Source organism: Nyctereutes procyonoides, unplaced genomic scaffold (assembly GCF_905146905.1).
Source record: "Nyctereutes procyonoides isolate TBG_1078 unplaced genomic scaffold, NYPRO_anot_genome, whole genome shotgun sequence".
Taxonomy (NCBI): Eukaryota; Metazoa; Chordata; class Mammalia; order Carnivora; family Canidae; genus Nyctereutes; species Nyctereutes procyonoides.
In genome coordinates, this window is record NW_026575128.1 from 6,034,238 (window position 1) to 6,054,248 (window position 20,011).

The 20,011-nt window shown below is 45.0% G+C and overlaps 1 protein-coding gene across 2 annotated transcripts in view; it reads right to left on the bottom strand.

Moving 5' to 3' along the window:
• Positions 1-473: 473 nt before the first annotated feature.
• The window catches only part of THRAP3 (thyroid hormone receptor associated protein 3), a 67,583-nt gene continuing 48,045 nt past the window's right edge, over positions 474-20,011 (bottom strand). For both annotated transcript variants that reach the window (XM_055341613.1, XM_055341614.1), the window contains exons 3-12: positions 19,689-19,856; positions 14,828-15,733; positions 12,602-13,315; positions 11,516-11,688; positions 10,643-10,754; positions 9,502-9,586; positions 7,416-7,603; positions 4,708-4,903; positions 3,917-4,060; positions 474-2,085 (exon numbers count right to left, since the gene is read on the bottom strand). In XM_055341613.1, the coding sequence (XP_055197588.1) occupies positions 1,864-2,085; positions 3,917-4,060; positions 4,708-4,903; positions 7,416-7,603; positions 9,502-9,586; positions 10,643-10,754; positions 11,516-11,688; positions 12,602-13,315; positions 14,828-15,733; positions 19,689-19,825 (2,877 nt within the window). In that variant the 5' untranslated portion in view covers positions 19,826-19,856 and the 3' untranslated portion in view covers positions 474-1,863. The remainder of the gene's footprint in view (positions 2,086-3,916; positions 4,061-4,707; positions 4,904-7,415; positions 7,604-9,501; positions 9,587-10,642; positions 10,755-11,515; positions 11,689-12,601; positions 13,316-14,827; positions 15,734-19,688; positions 19,857-20,011) is intronic.

Genomic DNA, 20,011 nt, shown 5'->3' on the forward strand with positions numbered 1-20,011 from the left:
GGGCAAGAGAAAGTAACTTTAGGACCTTTCAAGGCTCCTGCTCACAGCCAAGGGCAGAGAGCTGGCAAGACCTGAAGTTTAGGGCCCATCCGGGGCCAGTCCCATCCTGGCTGGGCTTTCTGGTCATTTCTTTTTGCCCAGTGGTGAACACAGAAGGCAGAGCAGAGCAGAGCCTGTGATTCACGACCCTTGACCCCTGCGCTTCACCACCCTGGAAGTCAAAGTCCTTGCCCATAACACCACAGTGAAAGGATCTGGTTCTTTAGGGGCGGCCAAAGATACAGGATGAAGCGAAATCACTGGGGTGGCTCAGTCTCCTCCCAGAACAACTGCGTGTGGCACCGATGAGGATAGGACTAAGCAACAGCTCTCAGAGACATTAAATGTCTTTCAGGTTTCCTGAAGCTGTTCCAGTAGATGCCAATACCGCCCCCCCCCCCCAAACACGCACACATGCTAAGGGTGACAATGACCAGAGTCCATTTACATCTGCCTTCTTCATTTATTTTTTTATTTGCAGGAGGAGTTGAAACAAATTTTAAAGGTGTTTTCATTTTTTTCCCCTAAACATGAATCATTCAAGTAAAACCAACTTAACTATAGAAATGTAGCAAAGTAAGGGGAAAGAAGCACAACAACCCAAGAGGCAAAGGTTGGGGGGGGCAGAGGTGGGTGCAGTCCGCATATAACATATGCATAAATGCCATATGATTCACCTGCTCAGGACCGCCTCCCCAGAAGGCAAGCACAAGGACCCATTTTAAGAGGATGTTTTCCCCCCAAACATCCAAGAATGTTTCAACTTAAAGCTTGTGGTTAATAAAAAAAAAAAAAAAAAAAAAAAAAAAAGGAAAAGAAAAAACAAACCCCCACAAACCACCCAGCCATAACCACCTTCCTTAATCGATCATAGGAGTTTCTTTTCATTTTATAAAAAGATTAATAAAAAATATTGAAAAAATTATTTTCTCATCTTATATTTGTAAAGATAATAGAATTCAGAAGTTTCTTAGAAAACAGACCAGAAACTGCCATCCAGTTTCCACCCCTGTTGCTGAGAGGATCAGCAGGACTATAAAGTTTGGGATACTGGAGCTGCTGGTGGAGAATGGGATGCCCAGCCCAGAAGAACTCAGAAAATATTGGGGTGGGGGGGCACGTGGGGTGTGGTTAGCAGCACACCATGGGATACATGGCTGTGCAGAAAAGGGGAACACAAGGTGGTCAGAAAGGCCTTGAACTCCTCCTCGACATACAAAACCGATTTTTACAAAGATCCAAGCAGTTTGGTCCCAAACTGAGGTGAACACTTCAATGTTTATTCACATGCTTTGTTTTCTCTTTGAAGAATCAAAGTCGCCCAAATTAAATCTTTCTATTATTACTACATATGCCTACGAAAAAAAAAGGGGGGGGGGAGGGAAGAAGAAGAAGAAGAAGGGCTTTTAAAATCTGGATAAGGGAGAAGAGATCGAAAATTATCAAATTAGTCCTCTTAGCTCCAAATGAAAATAAAAACAAAACTGTTGTTTCTAATAGGGAACAAACCAAAATCCAAGTATCGCTCTCCCCTCCCTACCCCAGCCCCCACCCCACACACCAACAACAAATGAGAAACACAGCTAAAGCCCAATGTGTTCTGCTCAAGAGCTGGGCCTGACCCCAGGCTCCTCAGCTGGCCGCCTCTGTCCAGTGGGACGCAGCGCCAGGGATGCTTTTGGCTGGAGTAGGATTCTGCGCGGCTGGCTGGTGGGGGTAGGGGTGGGATTTTTGCAATCTTGAGGCTCCTCTGTCTTGCTCCTCACCAGCCATCTTCCCAGCGCCCTCTCTCCCCTGGGCAGGGGCTCCCCATCAGAGTGGCCCCTACTCCGTTGCGGGCTGTAAATTGTCCTTCTCTTCTCGGTTCTCTGTCCCACTCTCGTCGTCTTCAATCTCCCCTTCCTCCCCACTAAACTTGTCGTGGGCCCATTTGGGGCTGGTGCTGGACTTCCGGAACATGAACCGGCCGCGACCCCGGGGGAAGGCTCCTCGGCCCCGGCCCCGGCTCACCCACTTCTCGCTGCCTTCACCTTCACGGTCATCATGCTGAGAGAAAAGAAAACTGTCATCAATCCCCGAGTGAACAGGCATAACCAGAACCCTCCTCTCCTAAATGGGACTTTCTCAAACCCACCTATGCTCCCCACCCCCACCTTTTGCTCCTTTTCTGTCCTCCCGGGTCCCTACTCCAAAATGCTACTGATTCAGATCCAAGAGAATATTCCACTGAGGCCTTAAGAATCCTAAGGCAGGGGATTCCTGGGTGGCGCAGCGGTTTGGCGCCTGCCTTTGGCCCAGGGCGCGATCCTGGAGACCGGGATCAAATCCCACGTCGGACTCCCGGTGCATGGAGCCTGCTTCTCCCTCTGCCTATGTCTCTGCCTCCCTCTCTCTCTCTCTCTGTGTGACTATCATAAATAAATTAGAAAAAAAAAAAAGAATCCTAAAGCAGTAGCGTGGGCATTACAACCGTTGTAAAACCGCCGAGCGCTGACAGGCCGTCACCTGCACTCTCTCTGGTAATCCTCGTATCTACCCTATCACCGTCACCCTCCACTCTGCAAAGGAACTTCGGGTGACTCCACGTCATTTCACATCCCCGCGGCCAACAACTGGCAGTGAGACCAAGGGCAAATGACCAGGTCACGGCCTCAGACCCAGGAGTGGCAAAGGGAGGACCGGAAGCCAGCCGCCCATCTCCGCTCTCCCCTCTGCAATTTCAAGCAAAGAGGCAGGGTGGCAAAGTGGAAAAATACCCAGCCTGCACTTCAATCCTGCTCCGATGGTCACATCAGAGACGAGAGAATGAGAGTCGTGAGAAAGCACTTTAAAAACTAGGAGTTGCTGTTACCACGTCAGCCCGTCAAAAACTCTAGACCAACCCAAGTACACCCTCAGGCTGCAGGGACCAACTCAGCTAGAGGGCCAGCCGCTTCCTACCAGGACCGCTGCTCAACAGCCTAAATGCAGGAGGCCGGCAACGCTCCTTCGGGTGGCAGACGGGGACCAGGAGGAGCAGCACGGCCGTTAATGTCTCCCCCTGTGGCAGTACCACTCTGGCACCTACCCTGCGCCCCACCAACTGTTCCCCAGAGACAGGGCCAAGGGTCCTCTCGGAGTCTCAGAGCAGCTCCAGCCGCCCCAGAAAAGTGAAGGTGGCCATGCCATCGTCTACAAAACCGGTTTCCCAGCTGTGCAACTGACAACACAGACCCACACCAGCCCTTGTGGGTGAGGAAGGCTCAACTGCAAGTTTACCTTGGTTACAACACTCAGAGTCCCATCTGCTTGGACCTGAGCCTGTTTGTTGATACAGCAAGGCAGAGAACTTCCTCACTGGCAAGGTCAGCCGAGCCTAGAGGAGCCCCAACATGGGGTGGGGGGGGGGCCAGGAAGTGCCTGCTACCTGGGAGTGATCAGCAGCTCAGGTAAGAGAAGCCTTGGTGACTTCTATTCTGGAGATAAATTCCCTCCCTCGAACAGATCCAGAGCGGTCTTAGTTTGTCACTCTGGCACTAGGGAGTGACAGAGTAAACTGGGGACATGAGGGAGGGTTCTGACTCCATCCCTGGATAAAGGCTGGAGGGAGGCCGAGGGCAGATTAGCAATGAGACAAGCTCACAGGCTCAAAATGCCAGAGCAAACCTTCTTGTGTCCTGGAATCCATACACGTCTCAGACGAGGCCCGGCTACCACCTGCCAGGAGAACGCTCCTCTTGCCAGCACTGTACTGTCCCACAAGTACACACCCCCAGTGCAATACGCCTGCACATGCATTTCATCACGGCTCTGGACAGACCTAGTAAAGGGCCTCGGGATCAAGCCACGGTGTGCGCCTGAGGCCCTCTGGCCCCTCCTGCTTATCCCAGACACATACCAGATAATACTTCTTGCTCTTGGGCGTGTACTCAGGGTCCCACTCTTCCTCCCGGTTTCTCTTCTGAAAATCGTTGTTGCTGTTGTTGTTGTTGTTACCAGAGTAGGTGCCTCTGCCCCAGCCTCTCCCTCTGGCTCGAAATTGCTGTGGCAAGAAGTGGGGAAAAGAAGAAAGGACTGTCAGGAATGGACAAAAACCACCTCCTGCCTTCTGTTCAAATACTTTTCTGGCACAGAACAGTGGTCCTGGGATCCCTGGGTGGCACAGCGGTTTGGCGCCTGCCTTTGGCCCAGGGCGCGATCCTGGAGACCCGGGATCGAATGCCACGTCGGGCTCCCGGTGCATGGAGACTGTTTCTCCCTCTGCCTGTGTCTCTGCCTCTCTCTCTCTCTGTGACTATCATAAATAAATTAAAAAAAAAAAAAAAAAAAAGAAGAGTGGTCCTCTAGTCGATCTACTAGTCGACTGGCTTCTAGCCATTCCCTATCGGCTCAAGTCTGTAGCCCAGACAGAGGACGAGATGGCACAAGGCCCTTGCCACAGACGCAGCAACAGTCAGGTAAGTGGGGAAATCTGGAGGCCAAAAGCCTCCAAACAGGCTTTCTAGGTTAAGTCATTACGAACAGAAAAATAACTACCAACAGAAAGTTTAGGGAAGAGGGGGCACCAGATTCTGGGATCTATAGCGTGGATTCCTTGTCACAGGGGGAACAAAACTAGTCATCTGACAGACACGAACTAGAGTGGGGAGGAGCAGAGGCTGAGAGAAGGGAGAGGAGGCAGGATCTTACAAAGGTCCCTCGAGCCCTGCCGCCTCTTTCATTTGGACCCACGAAGTCCTTGGTCCCTAGTCTTGACTTGTCAAAGCCTGTGCTGCTCTCTTCCCTCTCCTCCGTCTCTTCAGTGTACTCTTCCGCTTTGTAGGAGTGGGACGACTGGGAGGAAGAGGAGGATGACCTGGACCGGTCTCGTGCCCTCCGGTGCTTCCTAGAAGAGAAGAGCCAGGGATTGGAATCACTCGGCGCTAGGGGACAGCCTGGGGTCAGGGTTGGGGCCTCGCTGGTAAGCCGCACAGGACAGTCCGGAGCGCATCTGTGATGAGGACACTGAGGATGAGCAACCTCCAAACTAACCCCCAACTCACCCACCCAGGGTATCCACCCTCTCAATCCTGAGTCACATCCGTGATGCATCTGTGTGTCAGCCGGTGAACATGGAACATGCACAGCAAGAGGAACACAACCCGGCCCTGTAGAATACACACGTATGAACCAGAAAGGCAGAAGGACGCTAACACTGCATCGGGAGCCACGATGTATCTGGAACCACTTGTACTGCCACTTGTTTTGTGCTTTGTTACTTTAGTTCTCATAGACAGAACACCATCTGCCTGATGGCCTGTCCTGAGGACTGAAGCAACGACATGCTCCGACACAGGACAGTGGCGTAGCAGGCCGGCAGTAAACGGCAACTACGGTTATCCAGTATTTATAAGAGCTGAGCAGAGCAGAGAGAGCCCGGGTTCAGACCTTGCTCTAATTGTACCACGATTCCACATACCATCTCTCACTGAGCTCAAACCGGGTCTGGCAAAACTCTTCCCAGAGTGATTTCCCTCCCTTCCCTTCATCGGAGAGAAATTACAGACTAGGGCAAATGAGCTTACTACAATGAGTCACTGTCTATGTACTAGAGTCGGTGCCAGCCCTGCCATGTGCTAATGGAGGTTACTGGCGGCCTGTAATGTGGCAGGAAGGCCAGGTTCCCAGCAGTAGAGGACGACATACGGGGAGAAGCTGGCCAAGTGCCAGGAACCTCTCTCTCTCTCTCACCGTCCTCCTCCATCACGCAAAGCATCCTGCCAGCCCTCTCTCCCACCACACTCCCCGGCATTTGAGAAGCTCAAGAACTTAAATACTGAAACCCTAGTGGCTTTTTCTAGCATTTTCTCACAAACTGGGGAATTCAAAGTTATTGTCATAGGATTTTTATAACTCAGATGTGGAATTCCTGACTCCTATAAATCCACTAAAAAGTGCTATTTTAAGAGGTTTTAATAAAGAAGACTCCACGGTTGCCTGGGTGGCTCCGTTGATGAAGCGTCTGCCTTCAGCTCAGGTCATGATCCCAGGGTCCCTGGGTCCTGGGATTGAGCCCCGAGTTGGGGTCCTTGCTCAACAAGGAGTCTGCTTCTCCCTCTTCCTCTGCCCCTCCCCGCAGCTTGTGCTCTTGCTCTCAAATAAATAAAATCTTAAAAGAAAGGGGGAAAAAAAGACTCCAAATGGTCCTAGATTTGAGTCCCAGCACCACCTTTTATTACTTGTGTGACCTTGGTTCAATTATTCTTCAGTCATATGAGAAACAGTTCTTGTAAACTGAGGTATGACCCATGATGAGAACTATCATCTTTCTTCATGCCCCAATCAGAGAATACTAAGGTTTCAAGGTTACACAGCAAGTCAGAGGCAGAGGCATGTGTTTCAGGGAAAGGAATAAGGATCAATAATCCAGACCCGACCCGGAGATGTTTGTGGGGTTCTGCTTCTTTTCCACCAGGAGCAGCGCTTTTAGGACTACTGTACCACCACTTCCTCTCCCTGTTGACCATTATCAGGTTCCTTATCAACAGACAGCCCTGAAAGCTGCCAGGGCTCCCAAGGTACAAGGAACAACGCAGACAGGGAGACAAAGTGGAACAGAACATCTGTGTTTTATGTCAGCTGAGAATTGTGTCATCTTAGAGAAATCATCATGAGCTTATCTTTCCAATGGGCAAAACGGGTACCACACCAAGTGTCCAACTTATCTCAAAGGATTGTTATCAGGAAATAGGCACTAAAGTGGTTTCCGGCCGAAGTTCACAAACAGCAAAAGTGGTGCTGCTTCACACTACTCAAAGTGTAGGGCTTCAACTCTTCCACGTTTAATGAGACATGACTGAAAAGTCATGGAACGTTCACAGATGTAAACAGAAATGACAACACCTTGGCATGAATGCTGCCCTATGAACTTCGACAATGCTACCCTTTGTTTAAAAAATATTTGGAACACCTCACTTAGAAGTGTCTGCAAAACTAGTTCTTAAAAGATGACCAATCTTGTCCTATCTAGTTTCATCCTATTTCTTTGACAGAACAATGTTATTAACTAGCCAAGAGCATCGAGCCACTTCTAAAACAATCTCCCTGTGAAGATTTGTGATGAAAAAGAACCTATCAAAGAAAATGTCTAACACAACCCAAAAGAAATGCCCAAGTGCTTTTCCACTCTGTCCCTATAGCCAAATTAAATGCCCATCTACTAGGGGGTTACTTTGATGCAGAAGTTCTGTTTTCAAGCAGGAACCTTACTTGACAGGTACATGGTATAAAAGAAGACACTGCTATCATCCCTAACCCTGAACTTCTCTGGCCTGGGTGGTCTGCTACACAGCCCAGAAGGAGCAGACAAGAGAACTCACTCAGGAGGAGTCTGAATGAGGTAACAGCAGCTTACGTACTTCTGCTTCTTTGATCCTTTGTGAGTTTTCTCTGTTTTCTCAGCTGATCTTTCCCTTGAGTGGCTTGAGTCTCGGGAATCCACTGATTCTCTTGATTTGCCTCGTTTAAGATCTCTCTCCTTATGTTTTTTACGACGTTCAATATCAAGGCGGAGATCAACAGGATCATCTTTGTATTTTCCCTCAGCCTGCCAAAAGAGACATCAAAATTAAAGTTTTTGGGATTCAGGGCTGCCAATTCAACCACCCCACAAGTCGTGGTTTCTACTCCAATGGAGCGGTGCAAAGGAAGCACTACAAGTGTGAAGCACCTCACCCAAGCTTGGGAGGGATACAAGATATCCCATAGATGTCCCTTCCTGAGGGTCCCTCACAGAACCCAAACCAGTTCTCTAAAATGATGATGACTGCCTTCTGAAAATGCTAAGACACTGATCTTGCCTGGTTTCCTGTGTGGCCCAGTGATAACACTGGCTAGCCTACACGCTGAGTAGGCCAAAATCAGCTTTAGAAGGTGGCTGGTTAGGCTGACTCAGGCCTAGTCACCACCAAAAGTGGAAATGTTGGTGTCGTGTCATCCTTCCCTACCTACACTGTGGCAACCACCATGGGTTTATCCTCTCCTTGGAATTAGCTCTGCAACAGACTGTGGGACTCTTTGGCAACCTTCCAAAATAGTTATGTTGAGAAATTGGTTTAGAAAAGAGAGAATCTCAAAAATCACAAGGGAGAATTCACAAGTGGCAATCCAGGTCGACATTTGTCTTAAAAAGGAAAAAAACACCAGCAAAAAAGGGAAAGCAAACTCCCTTTTTGCTGACTTCCTTAGTAAGTCAAACCCCCCAGGGCTGTGCATTGCGGATACAGCAACAGCAGCACTGTGTGCCCCAAACCAGAGCGAGTGCTTTCCACAGCCCTAGGGACACTCAGAGCTCAGAAGGCCAGGTGGATTCAGGGACATTAAGCACAAGGACTTGCCTCAGAAGAAGTAAAACCTCCCTAAAAGAGGAAGGAATGGGCAGTTCACTCCATATTAACATCTCACACAAACTACTAAGCTTTTTGATGAAATAAAGTTTATTTTTATCGTGCTCATTTTTGAGAAGGAATAAGGACTCTGTACCCTCCAAAGACCCAGAAAAGGGGCAGGTGCTGCTCCGAGGCCGTGCACCCACAGCACCTCTATGGAGTAGGCCCAGGAGGCTCAGAGGGTAAGCGCTCTTCTGTCTCAAAGCCTTGCATTTCACAGGGTCAGTGCCAACCTGGTGGGCACATGGAGAAAAAGAAAAGGGGGACGGGAGAGAAGAGAGACTGTGCAGAGGGCCTCTCGTCACATTCAACTATCGAGACAAATTCGTTTGAAGACCTGAAGAGTTTCTTTAGAAAAGGTTTTAGCAGCACTGCAAGAGCCATCTTTAATTTTAAGTTTCAACTGCATATGTGAATGAAAGTCAATAAATACTAAGAGACTTAAAAAAAAAACAACCAAATCTATTATTTCATAGTAAAAGATTGCATACAAGCTTTAACCTCTTAATAACTATGTTTGCGTGCACATCATTGCAAATGTAGCTGGGCTATCAAAATAATGTTTAGCTTTAAAGTAACAGTAACTGACAGATGATAAATATGGTACAATGTTAGAAAAAAAACTGGACTAGCTGTTTAAAACAGTCTACCATGTTAAGATATGAATATTTCACTCTCCTCTGACATGCATGTCTTTTTGAAATCATGGTTGGAAATAGTGCATGTAATATAGTTGATTTGATAATACTTACAAGCAGAAAAATATCACAAAAAGTTTCTTCTCTCATCATGGGCACTTGTTCCAAAACTCCTCTCTTTTTTTTCTCAAGCTCACCTCAATAGACTTTGGGGTCATTTACCATATTCTAACCACTTCACAAAGGTTGTTGATACATTTAATAAAAATTAACCCTTTGTAGTTCATTTTTAGAATTATGCCCATCCTTAAAAGAAAAACACAAACTTAAGTAGAGAGTAATTTAAACAAACACATTTCTGTCAAGTTCATGCCCAACGCACTCATTTTGTTGGAATTACGATCAAAGCAACAGTTCACCTTGTAGCCAGGTTCCCGTGGACTTTTCATTTCATCATGAGCCAAACCATGTTTTCTGAATGTACTGGGAGAAATGTCTATCCTCCTGAAAATTGAAAACAGAAAAATTGTTTAACATCCCATAATGTGAATATACTACTGGTGATATTTTAGTTCCTCAGTAGGGTAATAGAATCCTTGGCTTTCCATTTCATTATGTTTCATAACTTACACACACACACACATACACGTACACATAACTTACATTCTTTGCCTATATATTTAGACTCTCCCATAGGCATGTTTGTGTGCACACACACCCCAACTTCTCAGTCAAACTCAAACTGAAGGAACTTCTTACTCCTTCCCAGCACTGTTACAGCCAGGAAGGACTCACTTACACCCACGCCTATAATCTCAAGTTCACATCAAGACTATCCATGCCCTGCTAACCTCAAAGAGTAGTTTTCATCTTGGGCATAAGAATATAATGGCCCATTATTTATCTGTGAGATAAGGTCTAGGTAAGAAAATCGCCTGGCACATACATGCATCCCAAAGACCCTAAACCCTAGACTGTTGTAGAAACATGGTTCTCTTACCTACTGCCAACAGGTCTAATAGTTGACTATTACGAAATTAAAGATAGAGACAAGTGTGTCTCTAGACAAAGCCCCTGTTTGCTGAACACCCTCCCACAACTGAATGCGGTGGTATTCTTTAATTCTCCTGGGTTTTTGAACCCTTAGACAAAAATCCTACATGCTTCTCCCACCCACTGAAGTTCTTCCAAAGGAAGAACTGGTATATGGAACACATGTGTTGCTTAAAGAAATTTAACATTTACTCCACCTATGGAAAGTTCACAGTGGTCTCAGGTTACCATATGCCAGCTCCCAAGAATACAAGGATTCATCTATATCAAAAGGCCAGTCTTCCTCAGGCCCAAAGTGGGAAACTAGTCATCAAGGCATGTTCTTTTTCTTTTTTTGACATGTTCTTTCCACTCAAACTACAAACGCTCACTGCTATCCTAAAGTCTGGAGAACGCTTACCCTAAATTCTGCTGCTAAGGCACCTCACGTTAACAAAAACAAGCTGAGTTTATTATCTAATGAGCAATCTTTTGTGGCTACCTCCAGTGTAAGGCCAAAGTCCTCACCTGTGTATCTCTGGGCTTTTCTTGTTTTTAGCTGCCTCCTGCTCAGTTCCTCTCTTTAGGTATTTAGTAAAGCGCTCATGCAATGTCATTCCTGAGGACCCAAAGTGATGCTCTGTGGGAATTCAAAGAACATATTATGCTACCAAAGGCAGACACAATATTCAACTCTTCTGCATGAACTTGCAGCCACAGAGATGTGACTCCAGTAGTCAAATCCATGTAACACACACACACTGAAAAAAGGAAGGAGAAACGGCTGGCTCAGATACAATCCAGCATTGGCCACTAGACTTCCATTGCTGCTCCCTTGTCTTAGGACGTGGATACAAGGAAACCTAGAGCTTACTTCTCTGTGAATCACAGCACCACCTCCCACTGGAGTTTAAGTTTCAGGTAGAACCTGTAACTGGCCCAACCCGGCTGCTGTTATCACTTCTTCCCACCACTCCCCAACCTGCCCACCTCAGTTTGCCCAGGACATGGTAGGATAAGGTGGAGAAGAAATTCACACAAGGTCTCTGAGAGACCTCTAGAGGCTTTCCAGCTGTTGTTAGACAGGAAAAAAGACAGAGATGCTGGAAAAGTCACTTTTCATACTTCCTTCTTCAAGCATTTTGAACCTTATGTGAAGGATTTTTACCTATTCTCATGATCACAGGTTACTAGCATTTCGAAATGTTCAACTCTGTAATTAAAAAAATGGAAACAACTCCTTGGAAGGAATTTCCTTCGAGCCAGTCCTTGGCTTCAAAGGCCTTTTTGATGAGATAAAGGGTCCCCAAAGCACCCTTACGCAGCCACTCATCCCTCTGCTTGTGGCAGAGGAAGCTAGCCACAGAGAGGGAGCTGGCAGCAGGCTGGGTCTGCACTCACCTTTTACGTGGTGAACAATGGTCACTATATGCTGGGCAAACAGTTCAGAGGGGCTCCGCTGAGACTGAGCTGACTGTATGTGCTGGAAAATGGAACGAAATTCCTGTTCCTTTTTGTTGCTATGGACTAGATCTCGACAAAGCTTGCGTTCCTGAGCCAATAAGCCACTTGGTCTGAAAAAGAAACATAGGGAGGCCCAGTGTAACAAGATATACAGAAAGTCAAAACATTTAAACCCTAAAAATGCAATGCTTTTTTTCCCTGAGTTTTAAACTTATCCCCAAAGCTGCTTTTTACTTCCCACCCAAGTTCAAAGTAACCTCAGTGGACCATTAACTGGGAAAAGGTATCCAAAATCTCTCTCCCTCCTTTTCCCCCTGGGAGTCTTTAGAAGGAACAGACAGGCTGGGCAAAGTGCTGAGCTTCAAGGACTGTTTTCAAAGTCACGGCGGTTTTAACACACACGACAAACGGAAAAGTATTTTAAAGATCAACTAGTTTGGCCAGCCAGGCTCACTGGCTCAGTGAAGGGACACAGTGGAGTGAGATGTAACCAGAATGCTGCTCGAGTGGACTTCCAACAGGATGTCAGCCTGGGCCCAAACACTCTCAAGTTTGGCCACGTACCCCTCCCCTCAGCCCTGAGGTTAATACTGGGATGCTATTTGATGGGAGTCTGTAATAATAGACTTTGGTAACCTAGCTAAGAATGGAGAAATAGATTCTGGAAGGCTCCAGAGGCAAAATCACCTCAAGCACTTGGTGGGGGGGGGGGGGGCGGGGGCGGCGCATGATGAGACAGGGAGTGGGGTAGTGGATAAAGGTGGGGACCCAAAAGCCAGAAAGCCTGGCACTGAACACTGAAAGATGCTTTACCATCCCCAGGATATTGCCCCTGACATGTAACTGCTCAGTGACATGCACTCCTCTACTGAAAACAGGTGGACATTATCAGCACCGAAACTTGGGATAGTAGGGAAAATACAGGAGGGGACCTGGCCTGGTTCCAGAACATCCCCAGGGAGAGGGGTTAGGAGATGCCCCTTGGACCACTAAAGCCCCAAGGGTAAAAGGACTACATCTCACCTTGCAAGGTCCTCATCAAAAGAGTCCATCCGGACATTGACCTGGGCCTCTCGAGTAATGGAAAAGGAAGACTTCCCTGTGGAAAAGTCTCCCTTGGCTCCTAGCTTCTCTCGGCTCTCAGAGGTCTTTCTCGGGGGAGGTGACGAGCTTTTCTCCTGGACTGCTTTGTAAGCGGTCACTCGGAAATTCTTTTCAGGCACGAACCCTCTGTGCCCACTTTCGGTTCTCTTGGGCCCTCCCCGATCCTCCTTTTTGGATCTCTCAGAGAAAGATTCCTCCTCCAGCTCCTCTGTTTTCCTCTGCTTTTCCTTCCCTGGCGGTGCATACACCAGGCCCTCCCATTTGCCTGACTTCTCCTCCTCCTGGTTTTTGTTTGCACCTGCTATGACTTTCGACATAAATTTGGGTTCATCATCAAACTCCGATTCCTTCCTTCCCTTAGCTTTGTCCTTATCTTGATCATCCATGTCGTCTTTATGGAAGTCGGCCATCTTCTTCTCAAAGTCATCTCGAAGCTTATACCTTTTGGGAGACTGGCTACCCCGAAAAGACTTCTCGGTATCAGTTTTGGGAGCAAATGGATCAGATTTCATTTTTGTATCACCCAAGCCTGTATCAGAGAAGCTCCCTTTCTCTTTCATTTTCTCTTTATCGGTATTGGTTTGTTTCTGCTCCTTATCTTTTCCATTCTCTGTCTTCTGTTCTTCTAGGTACCTAGTTATGAAAACACAAGGGAGACACAAAAGAGGCTCTTTCAGCACCTGATCTAAAACAGCACCATTTGGTCTTGTGTTTTTGATTCTCTGAACAAACATCTTGTGGATTCCAATGTTACCAAAGGATTTTCTACTTGGTTACTTTCTAGTAATTTCTGAAAAGTGGTCCTCCACAGATGTATGAACTTGGATGCCATTTAAGAGAAAAATACATGGTCCGTGGAGTTGTGTCTTTCAAGAGCAACCAAAAAGAAAACAGCAAAGGTAACTTTTAGGATACTAAAAAACAAAAACCTACTTACCTGTAAGTGGTCTAGGAAAAAAAAAATTAAGGTCTTATCCAACCTTCACTCAGTCACTTAAAATCTGCTTTCAGCAAAGTTAATATAGAATGTTCAACCTTGGACTGTTTTTGCTTTTATACAACTCACATTTGGAAATACAAGTCTCAAAAGAGACTTCATGTTTGCTTCAAGTCACCTAGAAGATCTAAATATGAAATATACTGCGAACACAAATAAAAACAAAATACAAGTTAATGGGGGAAGGGGGCAAAAACCATCCTACTCGTTCTTACGGAAAAGCAGAGCTCATGCCCGAGTCTCCTAATGAGACTCCCGTCCCGGAAGGAACCACACTTACATTTTAAAGCAGAGTTACTGAAGGCTCAAAAGTTCAGAGGCTGAACATCTCATTTGTACCATAATGAAGAAAGTCAAATTAAGTTACAGCTGCATTACTATGGCAAGGGACAGCAGGGAATCAAAGAATATGCTAATAAGGGGAGGGGGAAACCACCTGCCCCGTAAATCCCTCTTGCCAACCTGGTCCCAATGCAACTTCCTTGTTCCATCTCTGCCATCCCAATCCATCCAACCACACAAACAAAGATTCAGGTTCCAACTCACCGTGTCCCCCAGAGCAGAAAGACAGAAGCACGGTCCCGTCCTCTCCTAACACGCAGCCTGGTTGGCTTCTACTGGGACACACACCCACCTTGTGATTTTAAAACAAGGGCTTCCTGGACTAAGCCTCGGGCTTTCCCATTCTGCCCAGTCTCAAATGGAGGGTGTGAGGGTACGAGGTGTAGCTCTTCACCATGGTGGGCTGATGCAGATCGATCACAGTAGATGGTGGGTCTACAGGGTCTAACAGCTCCAATGGCCACTCATTTTGGCAAAGACCATATTTTTTTTGATAGCTGACCCACAAATCTCTACTGTTCTCTGGCTTACATTGGTAGAATCCAAGGCAAATTTTAAATGTGAAAACATCATTGCAGAGCAGTCTAAAGCAACTTTATGCTGCAATACAAATTCAGGAAGGTAGGAAAGCTAGTGTTAAGCTAAAGTTTTCCTTGGGTGGTGCTTTTCAAGTTTGCTAATGCAGAGTTTAGGAGACGGGGATTACCTTATTACCGTTAATCAGAACTCTAACTTAGATCACATTATAATTAAACTGCTGGCTGGTGAAATAAAAACATAACCAGGCAGGGGAAAGAGATACTTGCCTCTTTGTATAGGCTGCTCCTCCTGGAGCAGTAGACTCCTCCTTCTGAGACGAGCCATACGTGGAGCCAGTGGCCGGTGGACTCTTACCCACAGGGCTCTTTTTGGATGGACTCAAGGACCCAGAGCCATGATCGAATGGACTTTGGTGTGTTCCAGCCTGGTACCCAGCACCACTCTGCAGAGTTGAGCCCATCTGGGATGTGCTGGAAAGTGGTGGGCTAGGTTTTGGCACAGGGCTAGGACGGGGTGAGCGCCGCCTCACCACCACAGACTGGAGTGGGCTTTTGAGAGCAGGGCTTCGCTCCCGGGGACTCAACTCAGAAACTGCAGAGGCCCGTGATGCAGAACCAGCACTGTAAGTGGTGGCATCTGGCCATGGTTTCGAGCTGTCAGATGCTTTTGTATCTTGAGAGGTGCCTCCAGAGAACGTCTGCTCCTTGGCCTCATCACCTTGGTTATCCCCGGCAGTCTGAGATGGCCGGCTATCCTTGGAAGAGGACTTTTTCTCCTTTGCAGACTTGCGCTTAGAAGATTCCACTCGGCTGTGGTTGGAGGAAGAACGAGAGGATGAGGAGCGCCTTGACCTGTCAGAGGAAGACTTATCGGAGTTTCTAGAATGGCTCCTGGACCTTGGTGAAGGGGACCTTCTCTTTGGGGACCGGGATCGGGAACGGCCCCGACGAGGACTGTATGCTTGCCGGTAATTCTGCCAATTTGAGCGGTAGTTTCCATAGCCACCTCGGTTATACTGGCCCCACGGATAAAAGCCTCTGTTGCGCCCACGGAAATAATAGGGCCTTCTGTAGCCTCTGTTGTGACCTCGGAAATCCCGATTCTGATATACTCTTGGGTGATTTCTCTCTCTGTTATGAGCTGGAGAATATGATCTGGAACGAGACCTAGAACTGAAAAGGGGAATGGGGGAAATATTTGAATTTTTGACACAAGCCTTTTAAGAAATACCTGCCAACAAAGAGGTATAATAGTTTGAAATTTTGTTCTTATGTATTTCCAGTTTTGTTCTTAAAGAAAGGGCACAAACTTAAATACTTAATCCCACTGCTGACCCACATTAAGTACAAAAATATAGATTGAGAATCACTTAAATGATTCAGAGACTGCTTCATTAATACTGTAGCACATTTTAAACAAATATATTTCTACAGTGACTAAAAGAGTATCAAATGCTCTTAATGTAGCTAAGTAAGTAAAACCACTTTATACAAACTGCTTAGTTTCACAGAGGACTGTACACATCCCTTGGTCACTGAAGTCAGAAGAATACAAGCATGGGTCCGTAGACACAGCTGCAGACTGTGCAGGTCCTCTGGCCTCTATACTGGTGTAACACCCTACTCCTCATCCTATTCGACCCCGTCTGTGCAGTTACTTTCTTAGATTCCACTAAGACCCAGGATTGTAAATACACAGTTCTTTTTTTTTTTTAAATACACAGTTCTAATCAAAGAACACTTAAGTAGGAACTTGGACAATGAAACTGCTCAAAGCTTAAAAGAATTCACTGTAAACAAGTCAGCAAAAGATAGAAATAATGGTTTTTGACTGAAGACCTGGAAATGGTCTCACCACTCAGGTCAAGTTTCTGTTGTAGATCTATAAGATCCTACCTAGGTGCCACAAGAGGGCACCATCTGACCATAAGACATCCAAGCACACACCAGATTATTCACCAAAGAAACTACAAAATCACCTCTCTTCCCATATCACTACCCACACATCTTTCTTCAAGTCAACCTAAGGCCTAGTGGTGTGTTCTTCATTCAACAGTATGGACCTATAATTGGGCAAAGGCACATTTTCAGGACCACCAGGATTCAACAGTGACCTAACATTGTAAAAATTACATGTTTATGAATGCTAGGTCTGTCAATGACCAGGAGGTTTGTTTCCATCAGAAAGCCAAAAACTGTTATTTGTTGGTATAAAAATCTCCTGCGGTCTTTGGATACCTGATGTGCCTTGTCAACTATGATACAGATCATTCACATTAACCATTATTCCTGAGTAATTACGTAAAAATTACTTCCTTCCAAAAATATTTTTTTCACATTTAGAATAAAAATCCTTCGGTTAATTAAAAAAAAAAAAATCCTTCGGTTAATCAGAACTTTTCATATTAGACCTAACCAATGTATCTAATGTATTTTCGTATTAGACCTAAAAACGTATGTTACATTTTGTTTGTTATAAATAACTACATTCAGCACATGTGAGAGATCTTAACAAACGGTGTTTATTATTTATGAAGAAATTTACATTTAATTTAATCTGAAGGAGACAAAGTAGGATTGATCTTCCACTACTTATTACCCATGGTGCTGTCACACTGGCAAAAAATGCATCATACTGCTGGTTGTTAACAGTTGCTATTTAAGTACAATTAAAAAAAACTTACCTTCCATACTTTTCATTCGAAAACAGTAACAATATAAGAAAAGAAGGAAGAGGCAGATGCAGGCTATGAAACTGACCATGACCCGATTAAATGGCTATACTTGAGGGAGGTGATGCACCACCAGCACTAAGGAGGGTTTAATTCATGTTCCCATCCTCAGAGGCTACTGCTGCTTCTGTCACCAATTACTAGTGAGGGCCCTGTGGCATACTGCATCCAAAACCCGCAGTCATTGCACAGATGCAGGAACATGAGTCTCTGCAGATTGCAAATGAAGTTATTTACGAGAAGTCACTTAAAAGGATACAGTCTGTGAAATACAAGGAAAACAATCAGTTTTCTCCAATTCTGTAGAACTCAGCAGTTAAGTTAATTTAAAGGCATGGTTTCTCAAACTCTGGATAGTATAATTTCCTTGTAGGAGAGGGAAAACAAAAGAAAAAAAAATCATGGAACAGATAAGCCAAAATAAAAATTGAACATCCAGTGGCAAATTTATCTGTTTCTAGAAAATAGAGATGTCAGACTAGAGTCGAGTATAAAAACATGTTTTCTAGTGGAGAAAATCCTCCAAAATAACAGTCTTCTCAGCATAAGATAGCACGTAAAGTGGCCCCAACACATACTGCCCAAGATATTTTTCCCTCGTTTGCCAAGTCAATGACCATGCCAAATAATCTGTAGAATAAGAAGAGATCTATCTAGACAGATCTGCCCAGAATTCCAGTTATCACAGATACTTCAGAGCTGGTTAGCATTATTCAATTTGGTTTGTGTCGGTTCAATTCTGTCACTCAGTTTTGGTTGTATAGCTTCTAGTTTTTGAGTCAATTACTTAATTTCCATTTACTCGATTAAGTTTTACAGTGTTACCTTTCAGAACCAACTCAGCTAACCTAAAATTTAAGTGGCCCAAATCCAAAGACTCTGGGTGCAAGGGAGGAGGAGTTACTACAAGTCACTGTTCAACTCCGTATCTTGATAGCAACTTCCTAAGATAGATATAAATATATTTAGTAGGTTTCACTATTCTTTTTTCAGGGAGGTGAAAAGTGGGATAGATTTTTACTTATATATAGACTCTCACATAATTGGGCAACAATCTCTAGCCAACGGCTTGAACTAAGTTTGGTATAAAAACGCATGCTCAAAAAACAGAAAAGGCCACGACTCTTTAACCTCAAGGTGTAATGTTATTTTTAAAAATAAAAAGATCTAGTGTTTTTGTTTGAGGGAGAGACTCACTATATTCTACTTTATATCAGATTCATTAATATTTGTGCATGCCAACTTTTTACTCACTCTCTGGTCTCAAATGAACTTTTAGGCAGGCCTCTCACAGATTCCGTTTAAGAATTACCTTGTTCTTGTCGGGAAGAAAAAAAAAGAATCCCACCAAACATCTCTTTAAGATGTTTTAGAAGGACTACAGGACTATGGGAAAAAGAATGCAGCTTAATAACTACTTTTCCTGAGGTTTAAGTTTCATAATCAGTTCATTTAACAAAAAAATTCTAGATACTCATGTGAAATAAAGAGCAGGGGGGGTGGTTTCCAAGTGGTGAAACTGGAGAGACTGGACAAAGTATATCTCCTTGCCTGGTGCAATTATGACGAAAGGAACAAAACTATGCACATTACCCCCATTTAAATATACAGACATTCACATGTAGAAACTTGTATATACTAAAAAGTTCTTGTCTACTCACAAAGGAAAATTAAAACAGTTTTAAAGAAAGAAAACCCCAACTCCCAAAACATTAAAAGAGGAAAGGCACCGGAGGTTCAGCATCTTCTTCCAAAACAGAACTGAAATCAAGAAATCCAGCTGAAGATGTGAATACTGACTGAATTAATGAATAGTGTTAATCAGTTTAAAAGAATTATTTGTACACTTAGGCACAGGGATGTCTACAAGAGTGATTTCTATATAGCTTTGCCGAATTTTACTAAATAGAGCTTGTTAGTAACTGGCACATCAGGTGTACACAAATGACTCTCGTTTTTAAGGTTTAATTATGGTAGCGTTAACAAGGCTTTTCTCCTCGCAATGTTGATCATACTATTATCCTCTTAGCTATTCTTTCTTTGCCGATGATGCATATAAACTTTGGTCCAAAGCCTCCAAAAATATTTCAGGAAAAAACAATCGGGTGTAGAAGATTTGAAGCAAGCAGCTCAGATAAAAAAACAAAATACTTTCTTCCAAAGTAGATGAGAAATGGTACATGCTGGCAGAGGAGAAAAGGAATTAGGCAAACAGCATGGCAATCAAAGGTAATTTGGATTTGTAGCGTCTGAAGAGACCTGTAATATCTTACAGCCCAACCTTCTAACTTAGGCCAACCCACTCCAGCTGACACAGAGAGTCTAGCAAAAGATCTCCAGAGACCCACAATGACCAGTGCAATGGTTATTGTGATATACAATTACAAACCCCTTACCTCAGTCTGCGCTTCCTTGAACGAGAGACAGATCGACTTCGGGACCGAGACTTCGAAAATGAACGAGAACGAGACCTTGATGCAGATCTTGAGCGAGAAGATCGAGATCCAGACTTGGATTTGTTTGTTTTTGACATCTCTGAAGAGAGGGTCACTTTTCAATTATACCTAAAGTAAGAAAACAGATTCAAACAGATGAGGGAATACTTTTGCAAACTCGAGCTTCTCTGGACATTTACAAACAATTAAAAAAAAAAAAAACAGATAAAATGACTGAGGGGCAGCCTGGGGGGCTCAGCAGTTTAGCGCCGCCTTCAGCTCAG